General features: G+C 43.3%; 1 protein-coding gene and 1 pseudogene across 4 annotated transcripts in view; both read right to left on the bottom strand.

Annotated features, from left to right (window-relative positions):
• Window positions 1-102: 102 nt before the first annotated feature.
• On the bottom strand, window positions 103-4,063 carry LOC128104635 (proteasome subunit beta type-3-like; annotated as a pseudogene).
• Window positions 4,064-4,174: 111 nt separating this feature from the next.
• The window catches only part of Ripk1 (receptor interacting serine/threonine kinase 1), a 32,487-nt gene continuing 11,028 nt past the window's right edge, over window positions 4,175-25,633 (bottom strand). For all 4 annotated transcript variants that reach the window (XM_052729553.1, XM_052729554.1, XM_052729555.1 and 1 more), the window contains 7 exons: window positions 23,413-23,641; window positions 20,901-21,050; window positions 16,705-16,781; window positions 11,254-11,344; window positions 9,742-10,275; window positions 7,808-7,948; window positions 4,175-5,407 (listed from right to left, as the gene is read on the bottom strand). In XM_052729553.1, coding sequence (XP_052585513.1) covers window positions 5,121-5,407; window positions 7,808-7,948; window positions 9,742-10,275; window positions 11,254-11,344; window positions 16,705-16,781; window positions 20,901-21,050; window positions 23,413-23,641 — 1,509 coding nt within the window. In that variant the 3' untranslated portion in view covers window positions 4,175-5,120. The remainder of the gene's footprint in view (window positions 5,408-7,807; window positions 7,949-9,741; window positions 10,276-11,253; window positions 11,345-16,704; window positions 16,782-20,900; window positions 21,051-23,412; window positions 23,642-25,633) is intronic.

Below are 25,633 nucleotides of genomic sequence, written 5' to 3' on the forward strand. Positions count from 1 at the left end.
CACCTGGCTCTCCCAGGGTGGGTAGTCCTATTTTGGCACCGCTCCTTGCTTGCAATTGCTGTGGTTTCCAAAGCTTTGGGGAGGCGGGGCCACCTGCTGGACATCTAGGCAGAGCCTCTGAGAGACAAGACCACCATTGTTTCCTGCTTTTGTTGAGAAAGGGCCTTAAGTAGCTCAAGCTGGCCTAGAACTATGTAGCTGATGTTGACCTTGAGCTCCTGATCCTCTGGCCTCACACTGAGATTACTGGCCTGCATCACCACACCTGGTTACATTACACTTTCCATATATCTATCTCTTTTTGAGTCCCTTGCTGCTAAGCAAAAAGATAGCAGCAAGCTTTTAGGTTACCCATGTGTAGGAGAGTATTCTTTTAAGATGTGTTACATTTGTTTGTGCTGTGGAACATTTGTTTAATGATGCAAAGATGTGTTGCATTCTTTTATGTTGCATTTGTTTAACTCTGTGAAGCTGTGTTACTGTGCCTGTCTAAAATACCTGATAGGTCAAATAAAGAGCTGAACGGCCAAAAGTGAGGCAGGAGAAAGGATAGGCAGGGCTGGCAGGCAGAGAGAATAAATAGGAGAAACCTGGGAGAGATGAAGGAGAAAAAAAAAGGGGGGGGGGCAGCCACACAGCCAGACACAGAATAAGAAGGAAAGAAAAGATATACTGAAATAGAGAAAGGTAAAAGCCCAGAGGCAAAAGAGAGAAAAAGAGAGATGGAATCATTTAAGAAAAGCTGGCAAGAACTCTGTGTTTATTTGGGAGCTGGGAGGCAGGCCCCCCAAAAGACCAAGAGTAAAAACAACTACAGTCAGGGAAGTTAGGATGTCTTGGACCACATGGCTGTGGAGCAGCATTCAGGCCTGCTTAGTAGTTTCATAACACTATGTTAAGACACAATACCTCTCACTGCAACATTAGCTCTTGATTCTTTATAACCTGCTGCTTATAAAATGCCATTGAGCTCCTCCCTTCTCCATTTAAAAAAATTTTTTTTTCAAGGCGAGAAAACCATGAAGCCCACCTTGATTTCCTCCCCCTCTTCCTCACCTTCCTTGGCCTGGACATGAAGGAAGAAGCGATTGGTTCATTGGCTCAATTTTTGGTAATATTATGTCAGCAACTATGAAATGTTATCACACAAAGCTGCTCGATGTTAGCCACAAACTGGATATCAACCTCTTAGATAACCTGGTAATTTGCTTATACCATGGAGAAGCAGCCCAGGGTGAAGCTAGCTTTGCTTAGATGCTCAAGCCTCCTGCCTCAGCCTCCCAAGTGCTGGGACTCCAGCAAAGAACAGCTGAGGAAGTGCTGACACAGATAAAGGAGCATCCAGATGTATGGACGAGAGTTGACACATTATTGGAATTTTCATTGAATGTGAACATGGCATTTTGGAAAGTGTGGTTAAAAAGCAAGATGAAAGATTCTTCCAAGGAACTGATGTGAAGGAATAAAAAACCATGTTGTTGGTCTCACTATCAAGATGACATTTACCCCAACTTGAATAGAGAGCCGACTCCCATCAGTTGACCTCTGACCCCTACATGAGCACTGTAGCTCAAGTGCACACAAATAAATATAAAAGAAGAGCCACCAAGTGGGCATGTTGCTCATTTGTGAACCTTCATCAAGTTAAAGCGAAATAATTAGATAGGTTACTGTGGTGATATTTTATTTGTACTCTAACAAATAAAGCTTGCTTGGAGATCTGAGGACAAAGCCAGCCACTATATTAAACACAGAGGTCAGGCAGTGGGAGCACTCATCTTTACTCCTAGTATTCGGGAGGCAGAGATTCATCCGCATCTCTGTTCAAGGCCACACTGGGAACAGAGCCAGGCATGGTGGCACACACCTTTAATCCCAGCACTAGTTAACCATAGAGGTCTGGAGGTCTGTACAGACAGGAAGTGATAGGGCTGGGCGGAAAGAGGATGTGATGTGGCTGGGTGGAGAGAGGAAGTAAGATGGCAGGGCACAGAAAGGTATGTAAGGTGTGAGTACAAGAAGTAGCTCTCTTGGGCTGAGAATTTCCTAGAGGTAAGAACTTGTGGCTAGCTTGTTCAATTCCTCTGATTTTTCAGCTTTCACTACAATATCTGGTTCCGGTTTTTTATATATTTTTTTTATTAATAAGACCATTTAGCAATTTGTGTTACAGGTTGCATCTTTTTGTAAAGAACTCATTAAAAAGCAAAGAAAAAGTACATCAAGATAAATGGTTAAGATGTCTTTGAGGTTGAACTCCTTTTCTCATTCCCGTATATAACTACACAACAGATGGAGGCAGGAACACAATCACAGCAAGTGGAAAACCTGTGCTTGGGAGCAACTGTGGAGTCTCCTCCCTCATTTTCTGGTCAGGCTCCCCTTGCTTATCTGGTTTCTGCTCAAGTATAGAAGAGGAACTTGGCATGCACCACAACCCTTCAGAGGTAAATGTGGCCTTTCAGGGTGGCACTTCAGAGTTGAGTTGAAGGTAAGGCCTCTGAGCCATGTGGATTTCAGTGATGTGACCTCTTGGGGACAGTACGTACTGCTTGGGAACACCTTTTCACTATCAGCATACTTGAATGCACAAGACATGCCAACATGAGCAATATATTCACACAAACATCATTCAGTACCCTGTATTTAAAGGATGAAATTTTATTTCACTTTTTTTTTTTTTTTAAAGAAAGGTTACTAAGCGGGGCAGTGGTGGCGCACGCCTTTAATCCCAGCACTCGGGAGGCAGAGCCAGGCGGATCTCTGTGAGTTCGAGGCCAGCCTGGGCTACCAAGTGAGTTCCAGGAAAGGCGCAAAGCTACACAGAGAAACCCTGTCTCGAAAAACCAAAAAAAAAAAAAAAAAGGTTACTAAAAACAGAACCAAACAGAACTCTGGGTTCTGGGAACAGGGTTAGTCTCCTCAGGCCTTCAGTGTCTGGGTGGTGGTGATCTTGTTTTTTTTCAATGATGTGGACAATGACACTCAGGCCTGGCTTGCACCCCAGTCCACAGCATTCTGCACAGCTTGGGAGGTGGCTTTAAAGAAGTGCTCTAAATCCATGCTGGGCTCCCAGCGAGACTCCCATGTCCTGTGCACTTGTTTGGAGCAGGTGCCACTGACTACAAAGTCATCAGTCATTATGGGCAGTCTATGAGGTGCAGAGGGCAAATGAAGGTCTTTGGGTCTAGCCTATCAATGACTGGCTCCGTGTAGTTGGTTCAAAGCCTTTCTTGTACAAGGGACTGGCCAGCGTGCTAGAAGTATAAGGCTTTATCTGCTGACTGTCCTTCAACTCATACAGGCTCAGCTACAACTCAAGGTGCCAAGCAATTGTCTGGATGTCAGTGGTGAGCCTGGCCAGTAACCCATGGAAAAGACCTGGAAGTCTGTGGTCACAATCTGGGCCTGGACCTGAAGCACCTGTCTTCTGCAATGGACCCATAATTCTTCCCTTACAGAACACTTAATAGACATGATTTTAACACTAGGACCCTGACTGCTACTACAATTCCAAAAACAGTTCTGGCTTTTCTTGCCATCCCCCCACCCCCTCAAAACTCCATTAAAAATTCTAATTCTGTCTTCTTAAAACAGCATTAGAATATAAGTTAAGAAGAAAGCATTTAAAGACTATCCAGGTTCCTCCAGGAAAGTCTGGAACCTTCCCTGCTCCAATTCCCTTCCAATGTGCACACACTATGCACTGAAGGCATGAACCCAGCATGTGTGACAGGAGAACTGAGGCATATAAAGTTACAGCAGGGTCCCTCCAAAGAACATGTAGCCATGTCTAGAGACATTTTTGTCACATCTGGTGGGTGGAGTTGACTTGTACTACTGGCATCCATCAGATGGAGGTCAGGAATGTTTCTAAATATTCTACAGAGTACAGGATAGGCCAACAGTGGAGGATGAAGTGCCAACCAGTACCAAAGGGCCACCAAAGTCAAAGCTGCTTTGCAGCCCATTCCAGGAGTGCTGTGTATCTCTGAGGTTGCAGGGGATTCAGAATCACAACCCACCATTGTCAACCGGACACCTGAATCTTTTCTAATCGCCAGACTGACTGTCACTGCTTAGCCTCTGACCAGCAGGTGCCGACAGTGACTGTGGTTGGCTCAGGCAGCTTCAGTCTTTCCTTCTCGTTCTTCCACCTCCTCCCGGGTGGCGCACGGGCTTGCTAAAGGCACAGTGACTGCACTCTGAAGCTGTCCTTTTTGATTCATGGCACACAGAAGAAACATATTTTTCTACAGTACATTTTTCTGGGTAAACTGAGGAAGCAGCTCTACAGTGAGCAGTGCTGAGGCTCTGGTCATATCCAGGAAGAGATGCCGTTTCCTGATCAGTATTTCCTGCACACCTGTTCCCTCTGTGGGGTGCAGGCCGAGGAACTGCACCAAGTGTCAGAAGGGTAGAAGAGGACTGAAAAACTTAGAGCAGGTTTTACAGCAGCTGCAATCAGCGGCAGCTGTCGGTGGTGACTGCTGGAATCTGCTGATCTCCCTCTGCCCTGAGATTTTCCTCCTCCTTAGCACTCCTTACCATCTCATTAACTTACAATTTGACAGACTACAATTGCACATGATTCTTAAAGCTTACGGGGACAGCACAGCACCGACGCTAAAGTTAACAGAGCCTATAACTGTAGGAAGAACCGTGGCTGTCGTATTAGGCATCTGAGCAGAACCTGACTGCACTCAGTGCATGAAGTAGGAAGCTAGTGGATTTTACATTCTCTGAATGTTTTTTTTCCCCCTCGCCCAAACGAAAGCACGGGAAACTGAGTAAACAGCATAACTGAAGACTATGGCACAAGCTGAACGAAGACCATCTTTCTCCTCCAACACCTCCTCTCTCCTTTTCACAACCCAATAGGCTGTTCTTTTTATCTCCCACCCCAACCTTGTCCTGGGCCACTGAGCAGTCTTCACGCTTGTACTTTCTGAAGAACCAGAGTGGGCTGCAGACTTGTCTTCCCATTCTCCAGTTCCAGAATGCATGACACTGTGCGCAGATGCAGGGCTCGTACTGAGATGAGTTCTGAAGGCCAGGGGCAAATGGGGCTGGTGCACCGGGTGAACAGTCTGGTTCCCACTGCCAGAGCCAGCCCAGGCTTAGCTCTGGCTGGCGCGTATCAAGTGGTTCAGCAGGTCTATCCTGTAACACTGGTGAAGCGCCCAGGCCAACTTTCCCACTGTGGCCCCCTTGGTGCCTTCCCGCATCAACCACTTCTGGAGCATTTGGTAAACCTTTTCTTTCAGCCCGTCTCGCTCATAGTCGTGGTCAATTTCATCGATCTGAGACTCAGTGAAGCCCAGTTTGCGGGCACAGTTTTTCCACTGCCTTCCCAGGTTTTCCCTCACAGGGTTCAGGTGTTTATCAGTCAGACTACTGGTGTTATCTGCCAAACAGAAAAGAGGAGAAGCCTCAGGCTACAGCTCATTTGAACATTCTCCTGTCTGCAATGCTGAAACCGCCCAGGAAAGTGAAGTGGACCAAGAGACGCAATAAAGGGAACTTTCTGTTCTGTTTGAGGCAGTCTTGCTCTGTAGCCCCTTTGTTTCCTGAGGACTGGGCTTCTAAGTGTGCACTGCCGCCAGGTGATAACTGCTAGTGACTTGTTGGACAACACTAGGCCTAGCTCCAGCCGTTAAGGAGTCTTTGTACAACTTAAAATAGGGTGTCCCTTCCTTCATGGCAGATGACACCTTCCTGAGCTATAACTGGTGGCTTCAAGAACCAATCCCCTACATGGCTGTTCTATTCAGCTCGTGCCTGCAGCCTGTTCTGGTTAAGACTAACTACATGTAATGGGGAGGGCGTTGTTTCTTTGGGACATTGTCAACTTACACATGGCCACAGGCCAAGGCCACCCATCTCTAGACAGTTCACTTTCCTCTTAATAAAGACACTGAGACCAAGTGTCACCCTCATTTAATTACAATGTCTTCTCTATCTCTCAACAGATGAGGTACATACACTTTTTAAGGTTTTCTCTCTCTTCATCTAACTGCTGACCCTTCATTTTATATACACATGGCCTTTCTCTTGCTCCTAGCTCTATCACCTTAGACTTTCATAAAAATAAGTAAAGGAAACACCTGAAAATAAGAAATGGCTCAGTGTGGTGGCACAAGCCTTTAATCCCGGCACCTGGGAGGCAGAGGCAGGTGTGGGGAGGGAGAGAGGGGGAGAGAGAGAGAGAGGGAGGGAGGGAGGGAGGGAGGGGTGGACAGGCAGACAGACAGAGGAGATAGACTCTGTCTCAAGAAAAAAAAAAAAAAAGAATGCCAGGCATGGTGGTGCATGACTTTAATCCCAGCACCCAGGAGGCAGAGGCAGGTGGTCCTCTGTGAGTTCAAGGCCAGCCTGGTCTACAAAGTTCTAGGACAGCTAGGCCTGTTACACAGCGAATCCCTGTCTCAGGAAACAACAACCAAAAAAAGAAAAGAAAAGGGAGAAGTCATCGTAACAGTCAGAAGGCTCAGAAGGCTGAATGTGAGGGACAAACGAAGCCCCCCATTCCCCTCTCTGCCATCAGCACCACAGTGCAGTCTGTCGATTCTGGCAGTAGTCTAAGAGCCTCAATAACTGTAAATTCCCAGTCTCTCTAGAGAGGAGGCCTGGGTGTCAGGACAGTCACAAAGGCAACTTCAGTTCCTCAAAAGCTAAGAATCCATCTCTCAGGCATTTTAAAGGTCACTCTTCCAGTGCGGTAGTTCAGCGATTGGCAAAGTATGCAGCCTGTGGGCCTAGTCTGGCTCCTGCCTTTTGTGAACAGTTTTGGGGACCATATCTATACTCATCCATGTGCAGACTATCTGTGGCTGCTTCTGCACTCCAAGGATGGAGAGGCCTCGGGGCAAGCAGAGCCTTGCCTACTACATGCCCCTTCATAGAACAAAGCAAAACAAAACAAAACAAACAAAAAAACCAAAACTCCCAACCTCCACAGTTAATCAGAAGGCTGAATTGCAATTCCTTTTTGAGATAGGGTCTTGCTATAGCCAGGCTGACCTGGGACTCAGCACCTTCCCACTTCAACCGCCCTAGTGATGTGATTACAGGCATGCATCACTGTCTCATGGCAGAAAGCTCTTGTTTTTATTACACAGTGCTATGGAGAGCATGGCCTTCTGTGTTTTACAGAATCCCTTTGCTGCAGAGCCGAGGGAGCTATTTCTCCAAGTCTGAACAGGATCATGGATGATGATGACAAGTTTAATATTCACAGTTAGTGTCCTACATTTTCAAAACACATTGACTAGTATAAGCTTCACACCACCGCTACCAATTAGATACTGTGATTATCCCTGTGTTAAAAAAAAAAATAGATTAACAAAGGATTAAAAGTTACTGAGTAAGGGCTGGAGTCGATCGCTCAGCAGTTAAGAGCACTGGTTGTTCTCGCTTGGGTCAGTGCCCAGCATCCAGACAGCTCACGACTATCCCTAACTCCTATTCCAAAGGATCTGATACATTCTTCTGACCTCTCTGGGCACCAGGCACGAATACAGTGCAAGCAGACAAAACAGTCATACAAGTAATATATATCTACAAAAATTACTGAGGAAACACAGGATAACTTTCAGTGAGAATCTTGAAAGAAAATTTAAGGTTCTATTATGTTCCTCTCAACAAGTAAAAATGGTCAAGAAGTGTCCAAGTCACAAGACACTGTACCCTTTTCAAAAAACTTCCTTCGGTGCTGGGAACTGAGTTCAAGGCCTCATGCATGCTAGACAAACAATCTACAACAGCTGCACCTCAGCCCAACCCTGGTCCTTAACAAGCATGTTACCAAAGATGGCTCGGTGCGTGGAAGCTGGCTCTTCTTTGCACAGGTTGTCTGGTAGTTGTGAACTCAGTCCAAGATCCATATAATTGTAGTTTCCAATCTGAACACCAGAACTATTGTATATAGTATATTTTATGGACTCATCTGAATAGAGAAAAAGATACAGGTAAATGCATGAGATTGAACGCAAAAGAAAAATATACGGCATGTAAAGGTGCAGGGCTTTATACGGATGTTCAACTGCTTATCCTATGACACCCTTAACAGTCAGTTCTTTATAATGTGGCTATTTGACTTCATAACTATTATGATGCCTACCATTAAAAAAAAGGACATCAGTGTTGGCAAGACTGAAAAAATGAAGCACCTGTACATTACTGGGAATGAAATGGTATAACCAAAGTGGAAGACAGCATGCAGTTTCTCAAAAATTAAAGATAGAATTACCATATGATTCAGTAATTCCATTTCTAGGAATGTATATACACATATACACACATTCTCTCTCTCCCAAATACCCATAGAGACTCAGAGACAGACAGACAGAGATTTCTACATTCAAGCTTACAGTAGCATTACTCAAAATAATAGCAACCCAAGGGCTACTTTATTCTGCTTTCCCACTTACTGGTAGACACACCCTCCTATTATGGCAGTTAGAGCTAGAAAGCTCACATTTGTTAGGTCTATCTTATCAGAGAAGCAAGCAGAAGAACCACATCTGTGAGAGCCTCCTCAGGGTATAATAATCCCATGACTGACCGTGAACTGAGATTCCCTGGCTACTGGCAAAAACTCAGCATCATTAAGAAGGTCTACTGTTGGCAAGAGAGAGGGAGGACTCTTGGAGCCAACTAGTAAGATTGGGCTACTCATACGGAGACGGCCAGAAAATGACGTATTAAATATTGGTGATGACTGCTTTCCCCCCATGCCAATTCAAAGCTGCATGAGGGAAGGAGCTCAGGCTGCTTGTTCATGTTATAGTTCTCCAGCAGCCAGGTAAAAAGCAGGAAGCACTCTAGACATTTTTATTGAATTAATCATGAATGAAGAAAATACAATGGTGACACAAAACATTTTAGCTACAAAGGCAAGGGAAACAAAAGACATCCCACTCATGAGTATGTGTATGGTATAGATCCTGCTGAATACCTTGTCCAATAATGTGCTTTCCACAGAGCTTACAAGAAAACCTACAGAAAAGGCAGAATACTTTGGGGAATCTGCCATTTTGAAAGACATATTGTTTTGTATTGAGGAACACAGGGCCTCATACTTGCTAGGCTGGTTCTGTTCCACTGAGCTACACAGCCAGCTCAGAAAGTTCTGGTTCTCAAAGCTTCCTCTACACTGCTGATCCTTGGATCCCTAGGACACAGTACAGTTATTGCTGATGGATGACATCTGGGTAAGGGAAGGTATCATGGGAACTGTTATTTGGTAATAATGATGGATACTACGCTACTTCCATGCTAGAGTATTGAAAACTACATCAACTAGCCTGGATTTCACGAGAGAGAGCTATGGAAGATGAAAAATACTTTTCTTACCACAAATTGTAGCCTACATCTTAAACAAGAAACAAAAATACCTAAGACTTCCTTCTCACCCTCAGAAGACAAGAAGTAAAATAAAAGAATATAGAATAAATAAATAAAATACTTTCCATTTATTGGAGAAGCTGGTATCTCCCACAGGCTGAAGAGAGATGCTTATCAGTTATAAGGGTCTCTAATCCAAATACAATTGCAGACCGTGTGGTCTGATGAAGACCATTTCAATGTGGAAGGCTGCCCCTGCCAGCTGAAGGCTCTGAGGAACTTACTCTTTGTCCTATCAATAACTTAGAATTCATGACAACGTTATTGGTGGCTTCAGTTTCAGGGGAAAAAGACAAGACAAGACAAGACAGGGACTGTTAAAAATTCATTTACCTGATGGTGGCAGGGAGATGAATGGAACAGTGGGTGTGCTTCCTGGCAGGTTGCTCTCAGGTACCGGAGTTTTAGACATTTGGCTTGGATTTGGCCCATACCAAACTCCTGCACCTGCAGTTCCAAACCCATGCTGGTTATATAGTCCGTTGTTCCACAACGGCACTTGTGTTTGGCTGGCTGGCCCTGACAGCTGGTGTGCTGCATTTCCATATCTGACTCTGCTGGGATCAGAAAGACCTTTGGCGCCTGTACTCTGATCATTCTCATGAGGTCTCTGCTGCGCAAAGGGGTCATGGGAGACCCTTCGTTTCCTTTCCTCCTCTATGCTGTAAGCCACATTCCGCCTGGGCTGCGTTTTCTCCTGCTTCTCTGTGAATGCTCCAAAAGCATGGTAACTGGCTTCCTCTTGGAGTTTAGCCTGTACACTGCGCTCACTCTCTTCCTGTGGTTGCTCTGGAGAAGAAGAAAACCAGGATTCCTCCACAGGCCCTATCGGGAGTCCCTGGGAGCTGTGCAGTGAACCGGGCTGTTCTGCAGCAGAGAAGAAATGATCAATATAAAAACCAAAATAAAAACTTGAACATTTTCATGAACCTGTCCTGGGGTGACATGCTGAAAATAAGAATCATGAAAAGCATATAATCGTCTGCTTTCTACAGGTTTAATATATGATCAGCAGGAACCCTTGCTGTCAGGGAAAAACATGGAAATTATCACAAGCAACTAAACAGAGTTTTGCAGGGATGGCTGAGGCAGAAGAGGATTTGCATTGGATCAAGACGGTGACTGTCAACCTTGGAACCATGTGGGGTCTAAAAAAGGAGTAGCTATGTCCTGTGTACATCTTATTGTTCTTTTGTTCTTTAAAAGCCTGTAGAAAGGGTGGAGGGATGGCTCAGTGGTTTAGGGAACCTCCTGTTCTTGCTGAGCACTTAGGTTCAGTTCTCAGCTCAGGACCCATGTCAGGTAGCTCACAACAACCTATAATTCCAGTTCCAGGGGATCTGATGCCCTCTCTTGGCCATCATGGGCACTGCTCATATGTGGTGCATAGACTCAGGCATGCAGGCACACGCACACATGCACACACACATTATATATGTGTGTGTGTGTGTATGTGTGTGTGTGTGTGTGTGTGTGTGTGCGCGTGCGCGTGTGTGTGAGAGATTATATATTTTATATATATATATGATTATTTAATAAAGTACATATAAAGCTTGTGGGAGTGTAGGCCATCATATCTATGACCGGATGAGGTTTGGAAGAGATTAGGTAATTTGCTCCAGATCAGATGGCAGTGACCTTGGTATCTCACATGATGTCTTTGCTTTTGTCGTAATAAAAAAAAGCACCTCCGTATATTACATAACTAGATTCTAGAGTATGCAAGAATTCTTTTAAGGCAGCTGTTTGATCTTACATTTTCTTCCAGTTTCCATATGGTTTTCAGAGTATTTTAGAGGCTAAAATGAATGACTGAGAAAGCAAATGAATGAATGGGGACATTACCTGAATTTGACCTGCTTGGAGGTAAGGGCACACAATCGTTTTGGAGAGAATACATTCTCTTCAAAACTGCACTTTGATCTGGATACTGTTTCTATAATTGAGAAGATACACACAAGACTTTAGTAATAAGCAGAAAATTATTCTGAAAAGAACCAAGCTCTTCACACGATGAAGACATTTTATATAAATTTAATAAGCAGTATTTTCCCCACAAATTAAACATTTTCCCCAATAGATAAAATGATATGTCAAATTAACATAGTTAACTGGAGGACTTATATTTCCTAATTTCAAGTTACCACAAAGCTACAGAGATCAAAACGCTGACAGTTACATAAAACAGACACACAGATCAAACGAGCACCCCCATTCCATGGTTAACTGATGTTTGACCAGGGTGCCCTGGGGCTTTCAGAGAGGAAAACTGGACATACATACATACAGAATGAAGATGGACCCTTACCATAGACAAAAAGGAACTCAAAATACATCAATGACCCGAACTCAAGAGCTGAAACTCAAGATTCTTAGAAGGAAGTATAGGAGAAAATGGTTGTGGTGCTGGTCCTTGCAACTATTTCCTGACAGTGATGCCAAGAGCACAGCTAATAATCCCCATGCAATCAAATCAATCTTTTACCACATCAAAATTAGAGTGGATGCATCAAATGAAACCATCTGAAGAGCGAAAAGGCAACCCACAGAATGGGAATTTGATATATTTGATAATTTTGATATATTTGATAAGAGATACACATTCAGGATATATACTTCATACACACACACACACACACATATACACACACAACTCAACAACAATAATAACTACCACCACCATCTCCACCTCTACAAATAACTCAACTTAGAAACCAGCAATTGGAGGGCTGGGGATATGATGCAATGGTAGAATACTGTCCAGCCCAGATCCTGGTTGGATCCCAAGCACAACATTATTTTAGCCAGGCACGGTGGTGGGACATGTCTATAACCCCAGCATGTGGGGTGGAGTCGGGTGGGTCATGAGTTGGTGATGTGTTTTGGCTGTTTGGTTTGACACTGTCAAAAAACAAAAACAATAGACAAAGACCTCAAAGTGGAAAAAATTGAATTGACATTTCTTCAAAGAAGATATTTAATGGGAATAAGCATTAGCACAGGAAAGATGCTCAACCACCAAGAAATGCCACTTCCTGTTGAACAGAATGGCTAAAACAGAAGAACAACATAAAAACAGCCTGTGTTTGTCAGGCTATGGCAACTGAACTCTTGTACACTGCTGGTGGAGAGCATGAGGTGGTTCAGATGCCATGGATAACGGTTTGAAGGCTCCCAAAAAGTGAAACAAGATACCTGTGTGGCCTAGCCACCCCATTTCTCAGTAAATATCATGGAGAACTGAAAGCACATGAGCAGAACAAAGGCCTGTACACCAGTGTTTCCACAGCATCACTCAACAACAGCTCACGGCGAGTAACTCTGACTCTATCAACAGATGACCGCACAGACAGGTGGCACCATCCACACAGTGGGACGTTATTCAGCAACCAAATGAATGACATGGTAAACAAAGTGCTTCAACAAATGGATAAACACTGTGGGGTTTTATCCGTGTGGGATACCTCGAACAGGCAAATTCAGAGACCGAAAATGAAGACTGTTGTGGGAAGAAGAAATAAAGACTAATTACTTAGTAAGCAGAGTTTGTGTTTGGGATGATAAAATTCTAGAAATGGAAAGTGGTGATGGCTATGCAATCCTGAACTTAAAAATGGTTAAAAAAAAAAAGTCGATTTTATCACAATAAATAGAAAACAGAGGTGGAGATACAGCTCAGTTATACAGTACTTGCCTAGCATGCATGGGGCCCTAAGATCGATCCTCAGGTCAGGGTGCGGAAGGATTAGAGAAAACATTCTTCTGTATGTAAGTAACATTTTCATTAAAGAAAGTATGAAAATGTAGGAAATCATACTTTTCAGAAGCCCACCAAAGGAACAAGGTTAACACATTTCTAACTTTCCTTTAAGATTTTTTTTCCTACTCACATTTGTATTTTGTTCTTAACAGAATGCTCACATCAGTAAGTGGTTCAAAAACCATTTGCTGAAAAAAACGCATGATTTGGGAAGGAATGCCACAGCACATTAATATGTCCACATCTTGCAGCATTTTAAATACTACTTTTATTTATATGAAACGTAGCTTTATGTTTTGCTTTGTTTGAGTCAGGGTCTCACTATGTAGTCATAGGTTGTTTTAGAACTCACTTCCAAAGATCAGGCTGGCCTCGGACTCACAGAGATCCACCTGCATCTGCTTCCTAAGTGCTGGGATTAAAGGTCTGTGTTTTCATGTCCAGCAGTTTTGTGCAATTTTAACATTTTGTAAAAGTGATTTTCCTTTTCCATCCCTGTGTGCCATTCCCTCCAACCCTCTGCCCTGTTCTCTAGAGGGAATCCTTATTCAGAGTGGGACATGCAGCCTTTTTCTCCCTCTAGGCACTGGCACGCACATTCCAAAGCACGCAAACACACACTATCTGATACGAAGGGACTCACAATAGTGCTGTTCTGTGACTTCGTGTTTTCACTAACAAGACTTGAAGGTCCTTCTGTGTCATTACATTTTATTTTTACTTCTTCTCAATATTGGCTGTGTGGGTTTAGATCTGTCATGATTTGGGGCATCTACTTAAGACATTTGCATTGTTTCTAAGTTTTTACTTGTCAACTAAAGTATAAGCAACTTTTGCAATTAATTACATGTCTGAATGTGTATGCTAGGATGGGCTCCTAAGGCTATGAGTATGCACGCATGGACAGTTAGTTTCCTAACACTTTGAACACACATGAGGACAGGTTTTTACAATGCCTGATAGGTAATTTATTGTTCAAAAAACTTCACTAATTGGGATGTCTGTATTTACCAACACTTGCTATTACCAATCATTCAAAAATGGTAATTTTAGGGATAAAAAATTCTAAGTGATTCAATTTGTTTTTTTGTGATACCAGATACAGTTTTGAAATTTGCTGGTCAGTGACATGCATTTCTTCTTCTTATGATTCTTGTTCAAAAACATTGTTTTAGCTACTTCATCAGTTCCCTGGGGTGAGTATGTTGTGTTTCTTTTTCCCTCAGACCAACTTCAGCTTGTTGAGTTCACTAGAGAATTTGGGTGGGCTTTTCCCATTAGTATTGTGCTCTATACATCAATGACATTAAGAAAACTAACAGCTTTATTGGATTATATGCTTCTTTCCATCCATAACCATATACCAGCATTTACTTGCCTTTCTCTCATGTCTTTTTGAAAAGTTTCTCCATGTTTGCCCATCTGTAGACACTCTGTATCACCTGGAATGCTTTGATTGCCCTGGTTCCTGGTAGGGTTACTTTTCTGATGCAGTTACTGTCTGAGCATTCTCTTTGGTGATTTGTTGACTTCAGTATTTTGTCTCTGCATTTTTATTGTTGCTTGTTTGTTTTTATGGCTGTTTTTGAAACCGAGTCCTATTATATAGACTTGGCTGGGCTCAAACTCAGAGGTCTACTTGACTCTGTCTGAGTTTGTGCTACTACATCTTGCCTCTGTCTATGATTTAATATAGCAGCTTGTCTTCTGGTTTGTAAGATTCCTCTGGGTCCTGTGCATTTGAGTCCTCTGGAGAAGCAGTCACAGCTCTTAATCACTGAGCCACTTCTCCAGTTCCATATTATAATCAATCATTTTAAATGTTTATACATGTTAATTTTTAAATGTTCTGTGTTTTTTTGCAAAGTATTTAAAGGTAAGAGTGATGGTTAATTTTAATTGTCAACTTTACATACTCTAAAATCACCTGGGAAGAGAGTCTCAGTAGAGGACTATCTATATTAGAGTGGTCTATGGACAAGTCTCTGGGGGATTATTTTGATTACTAAGAAGACCAGCCCACTGTGGGTGGCACTACTCCCTGGCAGAGGATCCTAGAGAATGGAAAAAGCAAGCAGAGTACTAGAATGGGTGTATGAATTAATTACTCTCTGCTCTTGACTGTGGATTATAAAGTGACTAGCTGCTTCAAGTTTCCACTACTTTGATCTTGTTGTAATGGACTGTAACCTCGAATTGTGAGCCAAATAAACCTTTTCTCCTTTAAGTTGCTTTTGTCAGGGTATTTTTATCACATTAAGAAAATAAAACTAAGACAGTAGTTATTTGGACATTATTTGATACAGATTTGTATGTTTGCATTAGGTCAAGTGTGTTAAAAATGTGAGTTTTGAACAGTCTAAATTCTTACTGATTGTTTGGATTTGTTTGCTGTATCAATTAAAAAGGGATGTATTACTATCTCTAAGCACGGCTGAGGATTTGTCTATTTTGGTTTGTGTATTTAAGGGCATGTTACTACAGGTATGTCCATATTGAAAGCTACAGTTATCTTCCTGTGAACTGAACCTTTTTGTCATTATCAAGTGTGAGGTAATCCTTCTTTGACTTAGTATCTACCTTGATTATTATATGTTTCTTTTATAGTGTAAGTATCCCTCCAAAGTCTGTAAACACTTGCTAGTTTCTCTATCTACCTACCTACCTCCTACCCCCCTACTTCCTTCCTTCCTTAAAAATCAGTTTGTTTGCTTGGTTTATTTATTGACGTTTCCTTTCCACATCTATGGGTGTATGATCCTAAGATAGTTATGGCAGCATAGTGATGACTAAGGTGTGTGTGTGTGTGTGTGTGTGTGTGTGTGTGTATACAGATGTGTATGTAGGTTTCTGTTCCTCTTAGCTGGCTGGCTGGAAACTGGACTTTAAACCTCTCTTACTCCAGACACCAAACTCCTCACTGCAGCCTGAGATGCTGCTGCCATTGCGAACTTAGCACAAAGGAAGTACACGGAGGAACTAGCTCTTCTTGACAGCATGTATGTGGTTCTGCCCCCAACAGTGTCTGATTGCTTCTCTGACCCTCTCAGCACTAGCTTGTGGGTTAGCATTTTTGTTCCTTTGTGTGTCTCAATAGATGCGCTCTGTTCTCTTCCTATTTGGTGCCCCTTCCCCCTTTTCATGTGTGGTTACTTTTTTTTGGTGCTGGCAACAGAACTCAAAGCCTCACACATGCTCTATCACTGAGCAATATCCCCAGGATTTTTTTTTTATTTTAATAAATTCCTCAGAATGACTGACCCACTTGTAATTAATAACTTCCAGTCTTTTCAATGTTGGGTGTCTTTTTTTTTTTTTGTATTTTGTATGTATATTTCCCTCTCACTTCACACATTTCAATGGAGAAATGGGCCCAACTGCCAACATGATAGTTCATACAATTTCTAATTTTGTTTTCTGTGTTCCCCACGCTAGCTTACTTCAAATCTCAGTAACAAATTACACTGCTTCTGTATCCATTCTTGATAATGCATTTTGGTACACAGCTGTCCTGGGCACTTACTGTAATCACTCACCTTTAAACTTGCCACATCCTCTTCTACATATTCTTCAAATTGACTTAAGTAAAAAGGCCTAAATTCTTCTTCAATGCCTGCATGAAAAAACAGTCCTTTAAATTTCTTATCTGGTGTGCATGTATGCATACAAGAGAGCATGTTTGTGTATGAGTGTGTGTATGTTAACGTGTGTGTGAGTGTGTGTGGAGGACCAAAGATGACCTTAGCTATTCCTCAGCTGCAATCCACCTTGATTTTTGAGACAGGGTCTCTTGCTGGCCTAGACCTTGCCAAGGACAGTCTGGCTGGCCAATGAGCTTCAGGAACTGCCTGTCTCCTCCTCCCCAGCAATGGAATTACAAGTACTTATCTATCACAGTCGGCTTTTTTATGTGGCAATCAAACTCAGGTCCTCCTGCATGCAAGACAGTTTACCAACAAGGCCATCTTTCCAAATTAGGCCAAATTTCCCTAAATTTCTTAATTAAAAAAGTTAAATATTAATAATCTATTATTTTTAAGTCACTTACCGTAGTGTGTAGACAAAGCAATGAAATAAAATTTGCAGCTCCAAATCAGTGACTTTGATGAAGAGACTAGATAGAGCTCAATGCCAGGTAGAAAGAACAGGGCTAATACTTGCAATCCCTGGCTCCAGCAGAACAGTGTGCCTTGCTCTGGTCACAGCACAAAGTTCTGTTATGTGAGGTAATCTCCAAGTGAATAAGGATGACTGAACTCCACATTTTCTGTCTCTCTGGCACTAAAAAGCTAGAGCTACTAGAGTGGGGGTAGGGGTGGGGGTTCTGGACATGGTGAATTATGCATGTAATCCCAGAACTTGCAAGGCTGAGACAGAGGGACTGTCACAAGTTCAAGCTCAGGCTAAGCTACATAGTGAGTTCCAAGTTAGCCTGCACTACAGAGTGAGGCCCCATCTTAACAAAAGAAAACAGGAAATCTTCAGTTCTAGGAAAACGGACTAGCCATATTTTTCCTTATTCTTCCTGGTAAGTACAATAAAACATCCTAGATATTACATACATAACAAACATATGGATACCCTGGGAGAAAGAAAGGTAGACAGTGTGGCTTGGACCTTAGGGTCTGTGAAAACACATGGCAGTAAGTTCAGTGTGTTTTCTCTTTGCTTCATATCTCCCACAGTTAAAGCTGAAAAGCTAGCAACCCGGCAGTATCATCAGGCACAGACAATAGCAGTAAGAAAACAATGACAAAAGCCTGTGCTTTCTAGCCAGAGGACTAAGCATGGGGCAACCTACGAGCACACAAAACCTTTGGTCAATGATCACTCTACTAACAGCTAACACTACAGAAAATAACCATGATTTCACCCTATTCCCACAGACTCTATGGACAGCCTAGATTCACGTGGTGCACACAACATAAACAGATATAAATCTTAGAGTTGAAAACACAATAACCAAAACAAAAAGCTCAGTAAGGGTTTAAAGTGAAATGGAAGGAGCAGAGGATAAGCAGTGAGCCGCCCAATCTGAAGAAGAGGGAAAGTTCATTGGAAACAAAGAGTACAGTATCAGAGACCTGTGGTACCACAACCAACATCTGGTATGTATGTCATCGGAATTCCAGAAGACAAAAGGAAGGAAGTAGAGCTGAAAATGCACTCAAATGAAGAAACACTTGAAAGACTTTGAAAGATGGTACAAGGAAAAACCTGTGCATTCAGAAAACTGAGGAAACCCCAGCACAAAGAAACAAAAATCCACACTAAGACAAATAACTAATCTGAAAGGCAAAGACAAAATACTTAAAATAACCACAGAAAAATCCCTGAGTCTCCTATTGAAATAATGGTATCATTTGGGCAGAAGCAGGGGAGGTTGATAGCTTCAGGACAGGGGATGGTTGCTAGAAAAGCTAAGCCATTGATTAGAGCTAGAATGCTTGGCAGCACCCTGTGGCCCCTGGGGAGAGGAACTAGAGATTAAGTTCAGTCACTAATGACCAATGATTTGCTTAACCTGTGTCCATGTAATAAAACTCCTACACAGACCCATAAACACTGGGGTCCCAAGAGTTTCTGGGTAGGTGAAGAAAAGAGGTGCTGAGTGGGAGGCACTCTTGCAGAGGGTCTGAAGGCTCATCAGCCCCTGCCCGAACCCACTGCCTATCTATATACTTCTTCTATCTGGTTGTTTCTGAATTTAATACTCTACAACACAGACCTAAGTGCAAGATTTCTTGAGCCAGATGAATCTTTCTATTACCAAACCTGAGATGGGGTATACACACCCAAACTTGTGGTTAGCTGGGCAGTAGCCTGGGTATCCTATGTCTTCAATGTGGGTGATAGTCATGTGAGACTAAGCCCTTATATGTGGAATTTCATGATAGCCTGTATAATAGTGTCAGAAGTGTAAATATGTGTAGTATCAGAAAAATGATACATGGCAATCCAAACAATGGAAAATAAAACCAAAAGGCTTTCTTTTTAAGTTTCTTTAACTATGAGGACTGAAGCAAATCCACAACACTGTCTGATGTATCCTACATGTATAAAGGGGAAATACTGAAGGAGAAAGTAAAGAAAGGTTTCCATGCTTCACTCAAGGTACTAAAATGGCAAACTGGAAAAATCAATCATGTGATAAATGACATATGGGTAATGTAATGCCTAGAATGTCCATGAAGACCACGCAGAGAAAAACACTATAGATGAATCAAACTAGAATTCTAAAACAAGTTCAAGAACCTACCTAGTGGCAGGAAAATGCTACAGTCTGAATCTTGAATGACCCCCAGTGCATGCCTTGGTCTTCAGCCCGCAGCACTGTCAGGAGTTGTGGGATCTTTAAGAGGTGGGGCTCTAGCCAGGTGCGGTGGTGCACACCTTTAATGGCAGCAGCCAGAAGGCAGAGGCAGGGGATCCCTGAATTGGAGGCCACCCTGGGCTACACAGTGGCAGAGGGTGCGACTCCAGTTGTTTGCTCACAGAAATACAACAGCATGATGCTCTGTATTCCCAACTGCCTTCTACTGTATTCTCTGTTCCTCTGCTTGGGCCCACTTCACACACTCCTAGGTAATCTAGGGGATGAGACAGGTACAAAAGTGGGTCAAACAGCACATCTCCTTCATTTCCCTCAATTCTAGGGTCAACCTAAATGGCAGAATCCATTTCTAAGGATACCAAGAAGATGCGAACCAAGGGGAGGAAAATTAGGTGAAAGACACTAGAAATGGTAAGGTCCAGTGTCTACCAACAGGTGAATACACAACTATCTATCTACAGAATGGAATATTATTCAGCAATAGAAAGGAAATTCTGGCACATTCTACAACATGGATAAACCTTAGAGACATTATATTCAGTAAAACAAGACCGATATGAATAGAAGTACTGTGTGATTTTTGCTCATATGAGACACTTAGGGCAGTCAAATTCAATAGAATTTGTGACTGCTAAGGCTGGAAAAGAGAAAAAGGGAAGTGGAGTAATGCTTCCTGAGTACAGACTTGTACTCTGGATCGAGGAGTCCTGGAGATGGATGGTAGTAAAAGTTGCTGAAAAATAGGAATAGACTTCACACCACTGGACTGTATACTTACAACAGCTAATATGGAAAGCATTATATGCACTTCAAAACAGTAAGAATGCTAATCCACAAAACTGAAGAAGAAAATGAAGAAGCTCATGCGCTGGGGAAGGGTAGTACCTTTTCAGTGACGAGATGCTTGAACTGTGTCGAGCCAGTCTGAGGCCACACGTGAAGCAGTACTCAAAGCATATTCCTACCTGTGATGACTGATGTTCATTGTCAGCTGGACTGGATTTAGGGTCACCCTTCTAGGTGGCTCTAGGAAACAGTTCTAGATGTGCCAGTGAGGGTATTAAGCAGGGAAGACCCATCCTGAATGTGGGCAGTGCTATCCCATGGGCTGGGACCTCGCACTGAACACAAGAAGAAAGCCAAGTGACTGTCAACGTCTTTCTCTCTCTCCTTCCTGACTCTAGATGCGATGTGGCCAGCCTCCTCCCACTTGCTTCCATGCCCTCCTGCCACAGTAGACTGTACTCTTGAACTAAGCCAAAATAAACACTTCGCTCAAGTTGCTTGTCCTGTATTTTGTCACAGCAACAGGAGAAGTAACTAAACTACCGGTGTCACCTTACTGAAGAGTGTCAGCACAGAAGATGCATCCTAAAGAGGCACACAACCCACTCTTACCAGGAAACGTTGGCCGGTCTTCTGGGTCTGTTTGCCAACAGCGCTCCATGAGGCTGATGACCTGCCTTGGGCAATGCTCAATGATGTCTTCCACCTTTGGCCTGTTTCCAGAGTTTACGCAGATCAAGAGCTGCTCAGGACAGATGGCATCTGCAAAGAGGGACGAGCTTCAGTTGGGGCTCTCAGTCCCAATCTACTCTCAAGCAGAAAGATGACAGGACCTGGGCAATACTGCGGTTCTGTCCCTACCTAGTGTATGCTTTTCCCATGGCTGTCTCACTCCACAGAGCAACAGCCTTGTGACAAGGAGTTAACACAGTCTACTGTTGAGATGACAGATGAGGTTTTGACTTTGGCAGATGAAAGACAAAATTAAAAACAAAGCTACTTTTTCACAGAACATAATACATGGGTAAAGTCAGGGCACTCCCCAGAGTTCAACACAGAGGCAAAAAGGGATGGCCTGGGCTTTAAGAAGCTCCGTTTAATGCGAGTGACTTAAAATAAACACTGATGACTGATACTCTAGTGCAACTATGAGGGGTAACACAAGCATGTGGAGAACAGAAGGTCGGAGAAGATTTTCCCGAGTCCAGAGCAGGAAGAGTTATCAAGGTAAAGAAGCAGGAAGGAGGACTCCTGAGGGGCCTCCTAGCTAGGACAGCAGGAAACTGATAGTATGGGAATGACAGAAATCATAATGCATCAGTGACCCGTGCCCAGGGTAAGTGGGCACACTGAGATGAGGGAGAGGCAGAGAGGAAGGTGGAGAGAAGTCAAGGCGGAGCCACAAAGGCCTCACACTTTACACTGAGGAACCCAAGGGCTATGGGAGTCTTTGAAGGATTTTAAATAGGCAAGGTGGTCCTCTCTACCTTCCAAACTTTGTATTTCCTGGATTTTTATTTTATGCGTAGGGGGGTTTTGCCTGCACTGTCTGTGCATCTCATGTATGCAATGCCTAAGGGGCCAGAAGAGGGTGTCAGATTCCCTGGTACTGGAATTACAGACAGTTGTGAGCAGCCATGTGGGTGCCAGAAATCAAAGCTAAGTCCTCTGGAAGTGTAGCTAGTACCCTTAACCACTGAACCATCTCTTCACCCTGTCCCGTCTGCCTTTTAAGATGATGACCAACCATCCTGGCTGCTTTATGATTTCGGAAAACTCAAGGATCCTGCAGCAGAAATAAGGAGGGTCTGAACTAAAAAGGCCAGTGGGGACAGGGAGATATTCATAGAATTCATATTTGTTTTTCTGACAGTTCTAGGGCTTGAACCCAGGGCCCCACACATGCTAGACAAGCACTTTAACATGGAGCTCTATCCCTAGCTGCTGAATTCAGGTTCTGAGGTTTTATTGGCTGTGGGAGATGGGGACAAGGGTGAGTCTCAGGTGATGCTAAAGTTGCTTATTGTGCAACTCAGTATGGGTGGTGAGCGCAGGGAGCCATGAGAGAGTGGGGATAAACCTGGGAGCTTGTTTGGGTGTGCTGCTTCGGAGGTTCCTGAGGTACATGTGTTGGTCTAACACGCTAGTGGCTATCTTGGTCATGGTCAGGGACTGAGATTTAAGAGCATCAGCAGAGATGATGATCCCTGATCTGCTGGTGTTGATACTCAGGAAGAATTCACAGAAAGGAGCTGTTCCTTTTCATGCTTGACCAAACCCAAGGATGACTGTTCCCCTGAACAATGACTCACTCATCTTTACATCCCCAACTGACTGAACTGCCCACAACAGGTAAAGAAAAAGGCTCATTCACAAATACAGTCAAAGTATGGGGTGTATACCTGGTAGTATGAAAGGCCGTCCCTATTCCAGGAAGAATCCTGGAGTTTTACAGCAACTCCCAAGCTAAGCTATCTTATAAAGGTATCTATCCAACTGATGAGTTTATCCTAAACTGAGATGACTAATTCAACAAAAGTCTTCTGAGTACATCCACGCATAGTGTGTGCGTGTATGTGTGTGTGTGTGTGTGTGTGTGTGTGTGTGTGTGTGTGTGTGCTAAAGACACAGCAGTGAATAAATCAGATGTGGGACCAGCCTTTGTGATACTATAGAAAGCAATTAAATGAATAATCATAGATTTTTAACAGAATTCACCGAAGGCCACTATTTCATGTGAAAGTTTAAAAAAATTATTACATTTCAAGAATTGTGTGTGTGTGTGTGTGTGTGTGTGTGTGTGTGTGTGTGTGTGTGTATTAAAGAGAGAGAGAGACAGAGACAGAGATGGAGGGAGGGAGGGAGGGAAAGAGGAAGGGAGGGAGAGAAGGAGAGAGGAAGAGGCATAGAGAGGAGATATATCTACACGCCACAGTGCATGTATAGAAGTCAGAGGACAACTTTTGGAAATCAGTTCTCTCCTTCTCCATCTAAGTCCTGGAGCTTGGACTGAACTCGGGTTGTAAGGGTTGGTGGTAAATGCTTTTACACACTGAGCCATCTCACCACCCCATATGTAACAGTTTTGATTTCTATCAAAACCCCCCATTGATAAATGTCTTACTCTCATAGGGCTCCTTATTTGCAAATATTGCCCAAAGCACAATGCCAAAACTGTACACGTCTGACTTCTCTGTAGGCTTTGCGTTGATGTCATTCAGGTGTTCGGGTGCCATGTAGGAGAGGGTACCCCCATTCCTCTTGGAGGTGCTGTTCACGTCCCTCTGCTTGTTGTGTTCCTCCTTAGTCAGTTTGCTCCAAGTCTTAAAGGAAGCCACACCAAGATCCGCTATCTGCAAAAGAGGTGGGGCCAACAGAATTCACTTCATGAAGGCTACAAGTAAATGAAGCTTGATATTTATGAAATCAAATTTGAGGACTATCCAGGACACGTGTGCCACAGTCAATTTTCCAGTGGTTGCACTGGGTCTATCTAGAATAATTACCTCTCAATAGACTCTCATACAAACTTGGAATGTTCACAGAAAATTCTGGCATCTAAATTATATTTTTTCCAAAGTTTTTTTTTTTAAACATTTATTTATTTATGGGGGAGCCACATATGCCAAGATGTGTGTGTAGAAGTCAGAGGACAACTTTCAGAAACCCCTTCTCTCTGTTCACCAAGCTTTGAACTCAGGTCTTCAGGCTCAGCAGCAAGTACCTTTATTAGCTAAGCCACCTTGCTGGGCCCTTCACATCTAATTCTTAAGCAATAAAAAGACTGGGGACAAGACAACAAAACTGTGTTTGTGCTAATTTCTCATTTACTTTGCATATTTTTTGTTTCTGTTTTGTTGGGGAAGATGGAGACTGGTTACCACACCTTCTACGTGCCCAGTAGCATCCAGAGGACCATGGCTGTGTTAACACCTTCTACGTGCCCAGTAGCATCCAGAGGACCATGGCTGTGTTAACACCTTCTACGTGCCCAGTAGCATCCAGAGGACCATGGCTGTGTTAACACCTTCTACGTGCCCAGTAGCATCCAGAGGACCATGGCTGTGTTAACACCTTCTATGTGCCCAGTAGCATCCAGAGGACCATGGCTGTGTTAACACCTTCTACGTGCCCAATAGCATCCAGAGGACCATGGCTGTGTTAACACCTTCTACGTGCCCAGTAGCATCCAGAGGACCATGGCTGTGTTAACACCTTCTACGTGCCCAGTAGCATCCAGAGGACCATGGCTGTGTTAACACCTTCTATGTGCCCAATAGCATCCAGAGGACCATGGCTGTGTTTCCAAGCATCTCAAAGCCACCCTGAGGGTGAGACCGTTGCTATTTGTTTTGAGTTGGCAGCCTGAACCTAAGAGAAAATAGGATGGGAAGAAAGAAATCGAAACACACGTAAAGGCAGAGAAAGACAATGAAGTTAGACACAGAGCAAACAAGGAAGTGGCAGGTTGAAATGGCAGAGCAAAAGAGTACCGGAAGAATCCAAGGGGAAGTTCCCCTTCTGTCTCTAAGAAGCATTTGGGGGGGAGCTAGAGCATGTGCTTACCTGCTATTCACAGGTTTTAACCCAGAACATAAGGGGTAAGTTATTAATTGAAAGAATGAACAGTCTTAAAAGACACTGGGACTAATAGCTGACTAAGACACGAACGGTGTCTGCTGTGGATCTTACAGGCAGGTCCTGGTTTTTCCCCAGTGCTACACGTTTTCAGGTTCTTTTTGTTTCTTGTTGGTGTGGCTCTGGGATTACACGCAGGACTCTGAACCTGAGCTATCTATTCCCATTTCAGGTCTCCAGCTCAGATTCTAGCTACCAAGATTAATTACATGTGCTGTTGTTTCCCTTAGCTAAATGTAGCCCTTGAAAGATGGATGTCCCTTTTCTTATGGTTTAACAAAAAGAGCTTGCAAAAGGAAATTGATTTTTAAAAAAAATAGAAATAAACAAGATGTCAAAGCAGAGGTCTTTGCTTTGGGGGGCCAGACTCAGCCCCAAACTTCAGATGTGTTAGACTAGCTGAACCACACCCCTAGCTACACAAAGTGGAAGATTCTGAGGCCAAAATGGCTATTGACTGCTGCTGTGACTCTTCAGCCATTTCGGAATTCTAAGAATATGCTCCACACACTTCCATACTCCCTTTATCTCCAGGATGGAGAAGTCTCAGTCATTAGATTTTCTGGGGAAAATGATGAGCAGACAGTCCCTTCCAGAATGAAGACAGTAACCCTTGATTGCTTCCATGTCCAAGTCTAACCAGAGGGAAACAAAACCCAGGAACCAGAGATGAGACTCTTTTACCACTGCATCCTTAGCTATCTCCC

Source organism: Peromyscus californicus, unplaced genomic scaffold, assembly GCF_007827085.1.
Source record: "Peromyscus californicus insignis strain IS unplaced genomic scaffold, ASM782708v3 Scaffold_8__1_contigs__length_139910024, whole genome shotgun sequence".
Classification (NCBI taxonomy): domain Eukaryota; kingdom Metazoa; phylum Chordata; class Mammalia; order Rodentia; family Cricetidae; genus Peromyscus; species Peromyscus californicus.